General features: G+C 47.3%; 1 protein-coding gene across 2 annotated transcripts in view; it reads left to right on the forward strand.

The window, feature by feature from the left end:
* The window catches only part of TMEM255A (transmembrane protein 255A), a 51856-nt gene that overhangs the window by 21908 nt on the left and 16367 nt on the right, over positions 1–13581 (forward strand). Inside the window, exons 5-8 of one of the 2 annotated variants that reach the window (XM_072816628.1) lie at positions 2178–2246; positions 3518–3589; positions 4009–4097; positions 12516–12678. In XM_072816628.1, the coding sequence (XP_072672729.1) occupies positions 2178–2246; positions 3518–3589; positions 4009–4097; positions 12516–12678 (393 nt within the window). The remainder of the gene's footprint in view (positions 1–2177; positions 2247–3517; positions 3590–4008; positions 4098–12515; positions 12679–13581) is intronic. The other variant, XM_072816629.1, reaches the window with a different exon arrangement.

Here is a 13581-nt window from a genome sequence, read left to right on the forward strand (position 1 = left end):
TAGTGGCCTGCAGTAGAGCATTTGATTCAAGGACTTAGAGTCACGCTGGATGAATCTTTAAGAAAAACCTTTCTGCTTACCCTGTGCCTATCCTATGACATCTGCCAGTCCTCACTAACACCCAGAGCGTTTTGAGGAAGAAGGCTTTATTAAGGTATGGCCATCTCTGTTGGCCTGTCTAATGAAAGGCATTTTGGGGCCCTAGCACCACTTTGGTGAGCTAAAGCCAGCCTTTTCTCTTTCTCTTGTTCTTTTTTATAAATAAAATATATATATATATATATATATATATATATATATATTTTAAGTTTTTCTTTTACGTAATCTCCATATCCAACATGGGGGCTTGAACTCACAACCCTGAGATCAAGAGTCTCACGCTCTACCTGCTGAGCCATCCAGGTGCCCCTAAAGCCAGCTTTTTCTGTTGTTGGAGCTCTTCTGAACCATCTTGCCCTGTCCTTTGGCCTGGGGTCATGTGTGCTTCCTCTCAAGACCTACCCTTCTTACACATCCCTCCAAATGTGTCTCACTCCTTCTCTCTCTTGTCTCTTCTTCCCTTCCCTTGCCCTTCCACTAACGTGGCCACCAGCCAGCTGGGAAAGTCACTTTACCTTCCTGTGTCACCGTTGCCTCCTCCTCAGCTGGATGGCACAGTACCCTGCCTCCCAAGCCTAGTCTGCGGCCCATATGAGATAATGGGTGGCAACTGCCCTAAGGGGGCTGGGCACAGAGTACATGCTTGCCATAAAGCAGTTTTCATTTCCAACTCTTTGCTCCAGAGTTGGTCTCCCTTCCAGATTAAAAAGGTTGCCGAACGGAGCTGAGTGACTTTTTCCCACCTCCCAACTGCCAGGGCTTAGGGCTTGTTCCTCCCTGGGGGTCTCAATGCAGAATAGCAGCCAGAGGCAGCACACGGGCAGCCCCCACGTGTGAACATGTCTGTCTTTGTTTGGGCCGTTGGAGGCTGATTGCTTTTTGCAGAAGCGGGAGCTTGGGAGGGCTACAAGCAGCACATCAAGCCTCCCCTTCCACAGGACAGTGAGGGCCTCTGCTAGTCCCCAAACACGGAAAATAAACCCTGCTGTGAACGAACACATTCCTTTCCTGCCAGACTCCAGCCTCGGCCAACAGGGCAATGTACTTTCAGAGCATCGTACAGACAGGAGGTTCACGTAGGAGCAGCTGATGGAAAGTCCTCGGTCCTTGACAGGGCTACAGGCTGGGAGGCTGGAGGCACTCAGGTGCCAGGAACGGGAGATGTTAAATCATGGGTGGGGAACGGCAGCCACTGGGATTATTGCAAATGGTGAGAAAAGTGGAGGCAGGAGGAAGGGGGCTTTGGCCACAGACTGCTTGTCCCATCCTCACCTGCTTTTGGCCTCACCTGCTTTTGAGCCCTTACCACTCAAGGGATGTTTGGCATCACCCCAAAAGGGAACAACATCCCCTGACTGCAAGTGTCTGGGCAGCCCTGGATTGTGTCTGTTCTACCCTAAACCCCATGCCTGAGAGCTCCCTCACCAGGAAGTTGCCAAGCCAGGAGGGTAAGTCAACTGTCCTTGAACTCCATGTTAGTTTTCTGTGTTTTAGCAGTATTTTTGGAGTTCATGGTCCTTATCTAATCTGTGTAGCTGAGTGAAAAATAGTTCAGCTGAGTTAAAATCTACAACAGGCTCAGTCGCTGTTCATCCCCCTGGGGCTGGCTTCCTGAGCTCTTTCTTCTGGAAAAGCTGTGGCAGTGACAGAAGGGAGCACATGTCAGCCAGCCCAAGTCCTGTCCTCAGGTGATAACGAGACCTCCTTCTGGGACTATGTTGCAAGAGTTCTGCATCTTGTTCCCTGGGGCCTCTTGGGAGGAAGATGAAGACTAGAAATGAAAGCAGAGAGGAAATGTCAAGAAGCCCATTTCTCAATTTCCTAATTTCTCATTAACCAAGTGGCCCAGTAGAAAGCAGTTGTGAGGACATTTGTATCTAATCCTCAGATTCTCAGGCTCCATAGATGGGCAGTTTTCAGAAATTAACCCAACCCACAGCCTGCTCATGTGTGCGTGTGCACATGTGTGTGTGCGTGTGTCCATGTGTGTGTTTTCAAATCTTTTATTACCCATCAGAGTACTTGCTGCTTTGTTTTCCAAAACCCAAACTCCTTTGGTTTGCTGTTTCCCTTTCCAGGATCTGAAACCTCTCTATGCTAACCGGTGCCACTACGTCCCCAAGACATCCCAGAAGGAAGCTGAGGAGGTGAGCTGGGTGAGGCTGTGTGCCTTACCTTTTGGGAAAGTCTTCTGTTCTGCCTGAAACCCCCTTTCTTTTACTCCTTTTCATGGGCCTAAGGCTTGCTGGTAGGTGTCTGGAGTTGATTTGTTCAGTGGGTCAGAGCACAAGTGCTAATGAGGCCATGGTCATAGGTTGGAGCCTCATGAGACCTAATCAGATTTACTTTGCTCTGTGGCCACAGGCTGCCCCTCTGACCCCAGCAGGCAGCCTCGCAGTATGTGGTTTCAATCCCAAGGGGGACAGATGAGCACAGAGGCCACAGGGCAGGCCCCTCCTCCAGCCCTGCAGATGATGGTTTCGTTGCCTGGACTCGGTGCCCAGCTGGAAGAAAAGCAGGAACCCCAGCAAAGCACTGGGCTTGGACTAGGGAGGCGGAGCCTGGGTCTCCCCGCACCCCCCCCCCCTCCCCCCCCCGCCCACAAGAGGAACAAGAGGAGTCAGGAAGCCACATGAGGGTAATTGAGAAACCTGGTCCACTTTAAGGCTCTGGGGAGGCCTGTACTGTCGGCCTGGCCCCTCTCATGATGACCCCAATAGGCCAGGCTGCGGAAGCATGACAATTTGTCTCTCTCGCCCCACACAGCTGTCTTTGCGTTCTGTGCCACCTCACACACAACTACAGGCAGTGGGCAATGAGGTGAAGCATGGCTCTGGGTCATTTTCAGAAAGCAACTCAACCCACCGTCTGCACCCCAACCCAGAGACCCCTTGAATATGAAACTACCATTTGACATAAAATACAATGAGAATGGTGCCCCTGGAGTTCGGCAAAGTGATGGCCCTGCTCCCAAGGCACCAGGGCGGATACTTCTATTATGGCTCTGCCTGTCACCTGCCCCCCCCTTCCCCTCGATCGCAAATTTACTGTTTTTCTAATTATACTCGGGTCTGAAAGGAGGAGTAGAAAGGTGCGTGTGCCAACAGCTTATCAGAAAGATAGTGCCCGTTCGCTATGAATTGTCTATAACACAGTGAAACACATTCACAAGCACTTCATTGCATCCACATGGGGAAGAAAGTCTGGAAAAGTTCTTAAACGCAAAAGACAGGTAAATGGAAAAATCGATGGTCTCAATTGTTTGCAAACTTGAGATGTGTAAAATGTCATTGCTGTTCTCTTGATTTCGTGGTGATCGCTTTCTTGTGTTAACTTGGTGACTGTAAAAATATTAATAATGACTTCCATAGGTTCACTTGTAACCCTGGTCCCCCTAACCCTATTTTTCCTATAAAAGGTCATAAGTTCCTCAACCAAAAATTCTCCTTCCGCGAGGGTTATGAGGAACCTTACCCAGGCAGCTAGAGAGGTACTATCGTACTTCAGAGTGCATGTGACGGCCCCTCTGTCTTCCTCCCCCTCTGATTCCCCCCCACCCCCTGAGTCCCCTCCCCCACCTGTCCTCCTGTCCTCCTTTCCTGCTGTCATTCGTTCTTCCGTCTGTCCTCCATCCATCCTTCTGCCTCTGCATCCCCGCCCTTCAGGGATGGGGCACCGAGGGCTGTGGCCGAGGCTGGACGGACCCCGGCTCCACGGTACCTCGTCTCAGGCACAAGTTCAGCCAGCCCAGGGCCTGGCCCCATCCCTCTCCCGCCTTGCTGTGTTCATCGGACAGCCATCCTTACCGTCCTCACCGTCTCCATCAGTCACGAACTCATATTTCCAGTCCCAGAGGGTCCTGCCTCCCATCCACTGCCAGCCCATCTCCTCACTGTTCTGTGCCCTCAGGTGAACTGCCCTCACCTCAGCCCTGGATTCTGCACGCCTCGCATCCGGGGCAACACCTGCTTCTGCTGTGACCTCTACAACTGTGGCAAGTACGTGCCGAGCACCCAGGCTCTGACCCCTCAGTGGGCACCGGGAGGGCGGAGCGCGAGGGCACACGGTAGGGATCAGAGAAATGCAAGACATTGGTCTGTCAACAGATTTCAGCTAATAAGCATGACATGCTTTCTCTGTGCCAGGCGCCGTGCTAAGTAAGTGCTTGGGGATATTGGATCTCCTTGACTTCATACCTCTGATGTACGTAGGGTTATCTCCATTTCACAGATGTTGAGAATGAGGCTCAGAGGAAACAGACACTTGGCCCAAGGTCACACGGAACTTGAAATGGTAGAGGTAGGGTCCAAACCCAGTTCGATCTAAGGCCAAGTTCAACAACACTCAACAAATAGTTGCTGAGCACTTCTTCTGGGCCTGGCCCTGTTCTGGACACTGCTGCCACCAGCAAACAAAATAAGTCTTTGGCCTCATGAAGCTTATATTTTATTAGGGAAAACAGTCGATAGCACATGAATATATAATATGCCAAGTGTTGATCAGAGGTCTGAGGAAAAAATGAGCCAGGACTTGTAGATAGATAGTGACAAGGTGAGGAATGTGCACGCTATGTGAGACAGTAGCCAGGGAAGGTCTGTTTGAGGAGGTAACATTTGTGCAGAGACCTGAACGAAGCCAGAAGGCAACCCAAGTAGATACCTGGGGAAAGAGTGTTTCAAGCAGTGGGAAGAGCAAGTACAAAGGCCCTGAGGCAGGAGCAGGGTTGGTGCTGGGCATGTCAAAACCACTTTGGCTCTCTGCCTTCTAATTGCAAAAACATCACTTATTCTTTCTTTTAAAACATATTTAGGTGGTAGGAATATAGAGTCTACCGCTGAGGAGCTCACAGACTAGTAGGCAAGACAGACATGTGAATAATTGATTACATATGACAGAGAGTGAGAAGTACAGTGGGGATCAATGGATATACTGGGCACCCCGGCGACCCAAGTGACTGAAGGTCAGAGTTGCTGGGGGAACAGTGTCAAGGAGGAAGTGATCTGGGAGGTGAAATTTAAAGGGTAAATAGGAAAAAAATAAAAAATAAAAATAAATAAAGGGTAAATAGGGATTTAGGAAACAAACCAAAAGGGAGGTAGAGGTGGGAAGGGTATTCCCAGCAGTTGTGAGGTGGAGGCAGTTCTACAGGGGGTAGGAGGCGAGGGCTGAGCTGTAGTCAGAGGCCAGATCATGGCAGGCTCACAGGCCACAGGAATGACTTTGTACTTGACCCTGTAAGCAATTTGGATTTGACCCCATAAGCCACTGAATTGTATAGCATGGAAGATGAGGGCACTGAGAGCCTGGAGAAGGAACGGGGAAGAGAGGAAGTTGTTGGCAGAGTGGGCCTGGATGGAACTCGATCCAGAGGGGTCCTCACTCCCACCCCTTACTCTTGGTATTGGGGGGCCCTTTCTCTGGTTTGAGGATCAAGATCCACCAGACTGGAGGCAGGGAGGAGAGGTGGGGGGACTCTCACCAGCCCTTTACCTTCTTCCCTAGCACCAGCCTCATTTCGTTAAAAGGTTTGGCGGCGGTGGAAGAGAAACTTAAAGCCTCAAATGAGGTTTGGGGATGATCTGGGAGGTTCAATTATTCATGTTGTAATAATAACTAACACTTGTAAAGGACTTCCCTCCTTAACAGCGGTGATGGAGAGCTGGCTATAATTGTACTTCCTGAGCTCATCCTTCCAAAAATGATCAAAGGAATGTAAAATAGGTCCTAGGGGAATTGGGGTTATTTTGCTATCTTTGCTTTTGCCTCCCCTTCCCCTGCCTTCCCTGCCGCTGTCCTTCTCCATCCTTCCCCCCACTCCGCCCTCCCTCACCCGCTCACTGCTCTCCCCGCCCCCTCCTCTGGCCTGCTCTCCCTCTTTTCCCACATCCTGGCCTGCTGGGGAGGGGGGGTCTGGGAGCTGGCCAGCACCAGCCTGGCCTGAGATGGAGAAGAGGGGAGGCCCGCGCCGGGAGGGCTGCGAAGTGATTCCTTGCAGACACACCTTTCTCTCTGCAATTTGGTGTGTTTCTGGAAGAGGTTTGAATACAGTAATTCTACTTTAAATTCCATTTAGCCGAGTCCTTAGGTGAATTTCTTTTCCCAAAGTGGAGTCTCGAGCCCAGCTTATCTTCCTGTCAATCTGAACTTGATCTTAACTGACTTTCTTACTTTCTTCAAGCAAGTTAGACCAGTATGGTCTTCAAAGCTCTAAAGGTGGGGATCCCTGGGTGGCGCAGCGGTGTGCTAAACTCTGGGCTCCCTAGAGGCAGGGAACATGACTCTGTCTTATCCACAGCCCCAGGCCCAGGCACAGGACCGGGCATGGGGAAAGACCTAATGAAACAGGAGCTATATTTGTTGGCAAGTCCCAAGAGGAAGGACGCCCTTTTTACCACGAAGATAAAATATTGCACTAGGCAACTAAGAGGGGTCACAGGGACATTGTCCCTAAAGATCTTTCAAGCGCGGCAATGGTTTTCACCTACCTGATGCCCCGAGACCAGCCCCGGGGATCAGTTGAGGCCCTGCCTGTAGTGCTAAGTTCCCGAAGGCAAAGCCACTGGGAAAGAGTCACTGAACTTTCCATCAGGGAACAGCCCCACTGGGGTCCTAAACCAAGGCCCTGAGACTAAGAGGCAATAATCCTACAATAGAGGGAAAAGCTTTCCCTTGACCCGAGGCTTTTTCCAGCCAGCACCAAAGAGACCTGAACTCCAGGCCTAAATATAGCTAGCAACAAGCACTCTGACAGATGCGGGGACTTTAATTTTGCCGAGCGTGTATTTGTTTTCCTCACACGAAACCTATTTTTAATCAATTGCCAGCTCCTCCAGTCCATTTCCTGGAAAGGAGGCCAAGAGAAAAAAAAGTGGGAAGAAAAACATCAGGCAGTCATTTGTACAGTGCTATGGAAACAGAGTTCCTACTGTCCCCTCAAACCCACAAACTTTCTTTGACGTCAAGGCAGTGAGGTTTTAATACCAAACATAGATTCTTCCATTTACCCTTGTGCAGGACGGTGGCTTTCTCTAGGACACAGCTCCTCGGCAACTGCCTCTCAGAGTACTTCACTCAGCTCTGGAGAGGTCAAGTCAATATCCCCGGCTTCCGGTGGGTCTCCTCAAGGAAATGGAAGGATATGGGGTGGTTTGCGGACTGCTTCAACTGGTAGAAGGTAGCTTACTTTCAGTCATTCTTCCCTTCAACAAACTTTTATGGAGCTCCAAAAATGTGTGCCAGGGACTGTTCGAGAAGAACAGGTATGGAGAAAGCATAATCGTACCTTTAAGGAACTCATTTTACTGGGGGGGAGGGGTGTGTGGGAAGGATAGCTTAGACCCATACACAGATTCCCATGGTTCAGGCCCCTATGGGGGATGAGCAGGACGATGACCTTGTGCCTCATCCAAGATCTGTCGCCTCCTGCTTTGTTAAATGGGGACTGAAACACAGAGAGGGTATCCGTTTCTCCAGGCAAACCCAGCAAGTTGAGAGAGAGTGAAAGCCCATATTGGGTAATCAATCTCATGATCAATGCCACAATCCGCCTTTGAACTCAGTTACCCATTCACCAGGTACTTATTGATGACTTATAATGTTTCTACTACTGTGCTAGGCGGTGAGGGAGACACAAAAGAAATGTAAGAGATGACCCTCACCCTCAAGAGGTTACAGTTGAGGCCAGACGTTATGTCCACCTTGCTTATAGCCTCAGCCCCCAGAATGGTACTCAGCACTGAGTGGGCTCTCGCTAAACATCGGGTTAAATGACTGAGTGATTGACAGCTGCGAAGGGCCAAACTAAGAGGAATAGACTGTCTGAGGCTGTGGAAGCCCCGGGAAAAAGCCAATGAATGGGCACTGGATTCCTTGAAGAAGACACTAGAGGGATGGGTACGGAAGCTTCGAGCAGCAGGAGAGGTTTAGGAGAGGCAGAGAACAAAAGGCAGAGCCTTCCATGCAGGGAGAGAAATCTGAGCCTGTGGAAGAAGTACCCAGCATGGCCAGTTTTGGGGTTTCTGATGATTCCAGCCTAGCTGGAACGTGGATACCATTTTGGAGTTGGATTATGGCAGACTGAGGAAATTCCGGACCCCTTTTCCGGAAGGTAATGGAGCCATAGAAGGATTTTGAATAAATGGATAATTTAGTTTTAAAAATGTTTGAGGAAACTTAGGTGGGCAGTGGTGGGGTCTGGTAGGAGGGCCTTGCAGTCATGCAGACGGAACCAAGTGGAATTGTGAATCTCAAACAGAAACACACCGCATTACTCTGCTAAACCCTGAACCAGATCTAAGTACCAATGTTCTTTTGCTTCATGGTTAAGTAAAAAAAAAAAAAAAGATATATATATATATATATATATATTCTACTGAATATAGCTGCTGAACCTGCTCAAACTAGAACCGAACATATCGTATCTAAAATTGTTGAATATTTTTAAACAAACCACTAACCTATCATGGTGGTGTGTGGTCTGTGCCTTTAAAGTGTCAACGCTTCAAGAACAAGATTTAAAGGTTCATTGCCAGAGGCTGGCTCTTAGAAGGGGAAAAAAAATAGCTACATGTTATGCTGGGGGGCTCTTACTCTGTGGTGGAATGCTGCTTTCATGCATTCTCTTATTAAATCCCCCAGGCTTGGAGAAGTTAAGAAAGTTGCTCGGGGTCAGATAACAAATAAGTGACTCGGCTGGGATCCAAATGCAGTCCGACTCAAAAGTCGGCTGTGCTCTACTGCCTGTCCGTGGGTACTCCCAGCCTGCCCTCAGTGTGTTGGGAAGTAAACAAAGATAATTTGGGGGAAGTCAGAAGCTGACTCTCCAGCCTCTCCTGCGCCCCTACAACCCCATACCCACTCTTACCCATGGGGCCTGCCTTTGGACAGTCCTGTCTGTGCCACTTCGTGGCAGTAAGCTATCTTCCATTTCACTGCATAAATCTCTTTATTAATAAGTGATACTCTTGAGAGTGGTTATTACATGTGACTCCCCTCTTATAAGAACACTGGCAGTGAAAAAGGACAAAAAAAATTAAAGGTTAACGTCCAAAGTGAATCGAGGAGGGATTGTTCACACAGGAAAAGACTTTTAAACCTCAGAGATTTTAATGCCTTAACATCCCAATAAACACGGGATATGTTCATATTTTATATCAGAAACAAGAATTTTTGAAAAGGAAACAAATTTTTTAAAATTCTTGAAAAGGAGAATGAAATATGTCTTCTTTTTAAATCCCTCTTTAATGGATCATTTCTCCATCTAGTATCTGATATCCTGGGTGCTATGGAGTCGATGTTATTTTCTACTAAGTTCAGTGAAGAATAAAAGATATGTGCAAGTAATATGAAAAAAAAAGTAGCATGCAATATAAATCTGATTTGTTTGATCATAATTGATAATGATAGGGAACAGAATTCAACAATGATTTATGTCAGTGGCTCTCAGTTTTGATTTAGAGAGGCAGCAAAGTGTCATGGTTAAGTATAAACTCATAGAGGGTCTGAGTTCAGATCTCACCTCTGCTACTTAATGAATTTCTTTCTTTTCCTTTTTTTTTAAATTTAAATTCAATTAGCCATCATATATACTTAATTAGTTTCTTTCTCTGCCTTGATTTTCTCATCTGGATGTAACAGGAATAAAAATAGCCCCTACCATATAGGGTTATTATAAAGATTAAGTGAGTTGGAGTTTGCAAACTGCTTAAGATAGTACCAGGTAATAGTAAGTACTGTAGCACTTTTTGCTATTATAACTGTATTAGTTTTCAAAATTGTAGATTTGATTGACATCTATGATGATAGATATACATATTCTTAGTTAATATTATCAAAAAGAAAACATTTTCCCTGTCACGAGTAATGATTACTTTGGACTTATTGTTTGTTGATGTATGCAGAAAGCCACTGGGCAGTAAGCTTTCTGTGTATCCCTCCTGCTTATGGGTGGTCTGCAGCTATGCCCTTGAAATACTGAAATCCAGTTCAAATTCTGCTGAATTAAGACACTTTTAAAATTTCACTATGGAAGCTTACTATTTAAAACAGTGGGTTTGGGGGCACCTGGGTGGCTCAGTAGTTGAGCATCTGCCTTTGGCTCAGGTTGTGGTCCCCCGGCCGGGATGGAGTCCTACATCAGGCTCCCCGCTGGGAGCCTGCTTCTCTCTCTGCCTTTGTGTCTGCCTCTCTCTCATGGAAAATAAATAAAATCTCAAATAAAAATAAAAAATTAAAATAAAACAAAACTGGGTTTCAGGGTGCCTGGCTGGCCCAGTCAGGTAGAGTATGTGACTCTTGATCTCAAGGTCAAGAGTCGGAGCCCCAAGTTGGAGGCAGAGTTTACTTAAAAAATAATAAATAAATGAATAGAACAGTGGGTTTCAAATATCAGTGAACTTGTTAACAGTTTCCCATGTCTCACCCTCAGAGATTTTGCCAGATTCTGTGGGACTGGGGCTGGGCCTGGGAATCTGCATGTTTAAGCATCTCTTTCTCAAAGACCTATGCACACACACACAAGGCACTGACACACACCGGCAGGCACACATGCACACAAACACAGATGGTTCTGACGCAGTCTGTCCCATAACCACACTGATTGCAATTCCTCAGAAAAACATTGAAAGCACTGATTTTAAAGAATCCTAAGATAAAATCATCTGTGAGGTTTAAAAGTCTTTTCTTGTGTGAACAATCCCTCCTTGATTCTCTTTGGAGGTTAACCCCTAATTTTTTTTTGTCCTTTTTCACTGCCAGTGTTCTTATAAGAGGGGAGTCACATGTAATAACCATCCGGTGCCAAGGTGTTTGGTCGTGACTTTAATTTTAAGGACCACAGTGTTGGAGATTCATTAGCGATTCCAGTGGCCAAGTTGTAAACTAGTTTGCAACATCCAAGAAGACAGGAACTTTCATTTAATCAGTTCAACAGGTGTTTATGTAGCACCAGCTAGGAGTCAGGGACAGCAGTGAACAAAACAAACTGAGTCCCTGCCGTAGAGCTTACATTCAAGTCTGAGGGACAGACAGTAACGAATAAGTGCTAGAGAGCGATTCAAGGAGAACGATGTATTAGTCAGCTTGGGCTGCCATGATAAAATACCATAGACTGGGTGGTTTCAACAACTGGACATTCATTTTCTCCTAGTACCGGAGGCTGGAAGTCTGAAATCAGGGTGCCAGGGTGGCTGGGTTCTGGGGAGGGCTCTCTTCCTGGCTTGCAGACCGCCACCTTCTCCCTGTGTCCTCACCTGGCCTTTCCTCAGTGCGTGCAGATGGAGCGAGATCTCTCTCTTCCTCTTTCTATAAAGCCATCAATCCTATCGGATTAGGGCTCTGCCCTTCTAACCTCATTTAACCTTAATTAGCTCCTAAAAGTCCTGTGTCAGAATGCAATCATGTTGGGAGTTAGGGCTTCAATTTATGAATTTTAGAGGGGGATGCAATTCAGTCCATAGAAAGTAATATGGTAGACGGTGGCCGGCCAGGTGGGGTGGGGGTGAGGGTGTCTTTGGACAGAGTAGCCAGGGTCGGCCTCTCCAAATAGGTGAGATTCGGGTTTTATGCAGTAGCTTGGCTTTAGTTCTTTACTGGGATGTTGTGTTTTGTTTCTTTGTTTGTTGCTGTTTTGTTTTGAAAGAGGAAATGCTGGAAATCTTTGAAGCCTGAATTCAGAGCCCAGCTTTACCACTTATGACCTGGGCAGGTTCCTAAGCACTTTGTGCTTCAGTTTCTTCATCTGGCAAATGGGAATGGTGATAGTACCTACCTCATAGAATATCGTAAGGATTTGTGGTGCTGTCCAATAGAACTTTTGGCAATGATGAGAATGTAATCTGCTCTGTCCAGCGCAGTAGCCAGCCACTGGGGTGGCTCTTGAGCACCTGAAGTGTGGATGGTGAGCCTGAAGAACTGAATTTTTTGTTTTACTTCATTGTAATTAAACAGTCACATGACTAGTAGCTATCATATTCGACAGCACAGATTTCATGAATTCACATATGTAAAATGCTTAGTTAGCACCGTGCCTGGCATGGAGCAAGTGTCAATATATGCTATCTAGTAGTAAGGACTAAAGCACTTTTTACTATTATACAGGTATTATTTTTCAAAAATCGTAGATTTGATCTACATCTATGATCATAGATGGATAGGTATACATATTCTGTTAGTGATGGTGTCAAGTGTTTCTCTGGTAGGTAGGAGGTGGTTTTTTAAATTTATTTTTTGGGTAAACAGCAATCACACTTTGATTTAGTATAGTGCCTTGCTCCCTCAGTGTATTCATGGCTATGGTGTCCCTTACCATAGCTCCCCGCCTGCTCACCTGTCTTTTCGCTGAGCTGCAAGGTAGCCAAAGCCCTAGGGGGACAGCCTGCTCCCTGGGGACTGACTGGTGTGTGCTTCTCCCTGTCCAGCCGCGTGGAGATCACCGGGGGGTACTACGAATACATTGACGTCAGCAGCTGCCAGGACATCATTCACCTCTACCACCTGCTCTGGTCTGCCACCATCCTCAACATCGTCGGTCTGTTCCTGGGCATCATCACTGCCGCTGTCCTTGGAGGCTTTAAGGACATGGTAAGGAAGGAAGTGCCTTCCCATTCCAGAGGCCCCTGTCAGGGGCCAGGGTAGAGGCTGGGAGGTTGGAGGCAATGGGGACCCATGTTTTCCAGGGAGGAATCAGAAGCAATTGCTTTAAGAATGTAGCTGCCTTCATACATCTCAAGTTGAAGGAGCCAGGCAGTGTCATCAGTGCGCAAAACTTTGTTAACATGAGTTGCATGTGTTCTTGAGGCACATTCTGCAGGTAGGGATGAGGAGCTGGTGTCCTCAATTCTCCCGTTCATGCTAGTTATGTAAACATAGCCTTTCATGCACCCCCGCCCCCACCCCCCACACAAACACACACTTTTAGTAGAAACCTTTCTGGATAGTTTTTCCCTTGACAGATTTGGGAGAGATGGAAGGAAAGAGGTTTTGTTTGTTTGTTTGTTTTGTTTTAGCTCAGGTAAGGGTAATGCTAGTTTCCCCCTCCCCAGGAATTTCATCCTGGAGTTTCTCCAGAAAGACCATCTGAGCTCTTCTCTTTCTCCATGTGACGGGCCAGCCCTGGGCTAAGCTGCTTGTGGGGTTTTGTCCTCAACCTTGGCCTCCCTGAGTTCCCTATCCACCCTCTCCACTCCTTGCCATATTTGTGTGCACGCATGCATGCACAAAAGCACCGGGGACTCAGCACCCAGTAAGTGCTCTATAATAGTGGGCTTCTTCCTTCCTTTGCTTTTAAAGCATTTCTAAGCATTTATTTGCTTATTTTTTTAAATTTTTTTAAATTTATTTATGATAGTCACACAGAGAGAGAGAGAGAGAGAGAGAGAGAGAGAGAGGCAGAGACACAGGCAGAGGGAGAAGCAGGCTCCATGCACCGGGAGCCCGACGTGGGATTCGATCCCGGGTCTCCAGGATCGCGCCCTGGGCCAAAGG

Source organism: Canis lupus, chromosome X, assembly GCF_048164855.1.
Source record: "Canis lupus baileyi chromosome X, mCanLup2.hap1, whole genome shotgun sequence".
Classification (NCBI taxonomy): domain Eukaryota; kingdom Metazoa; phylum Chordata; class Mammalia; order Carnivora; family Canidae; genus Canis; species Canis lupus.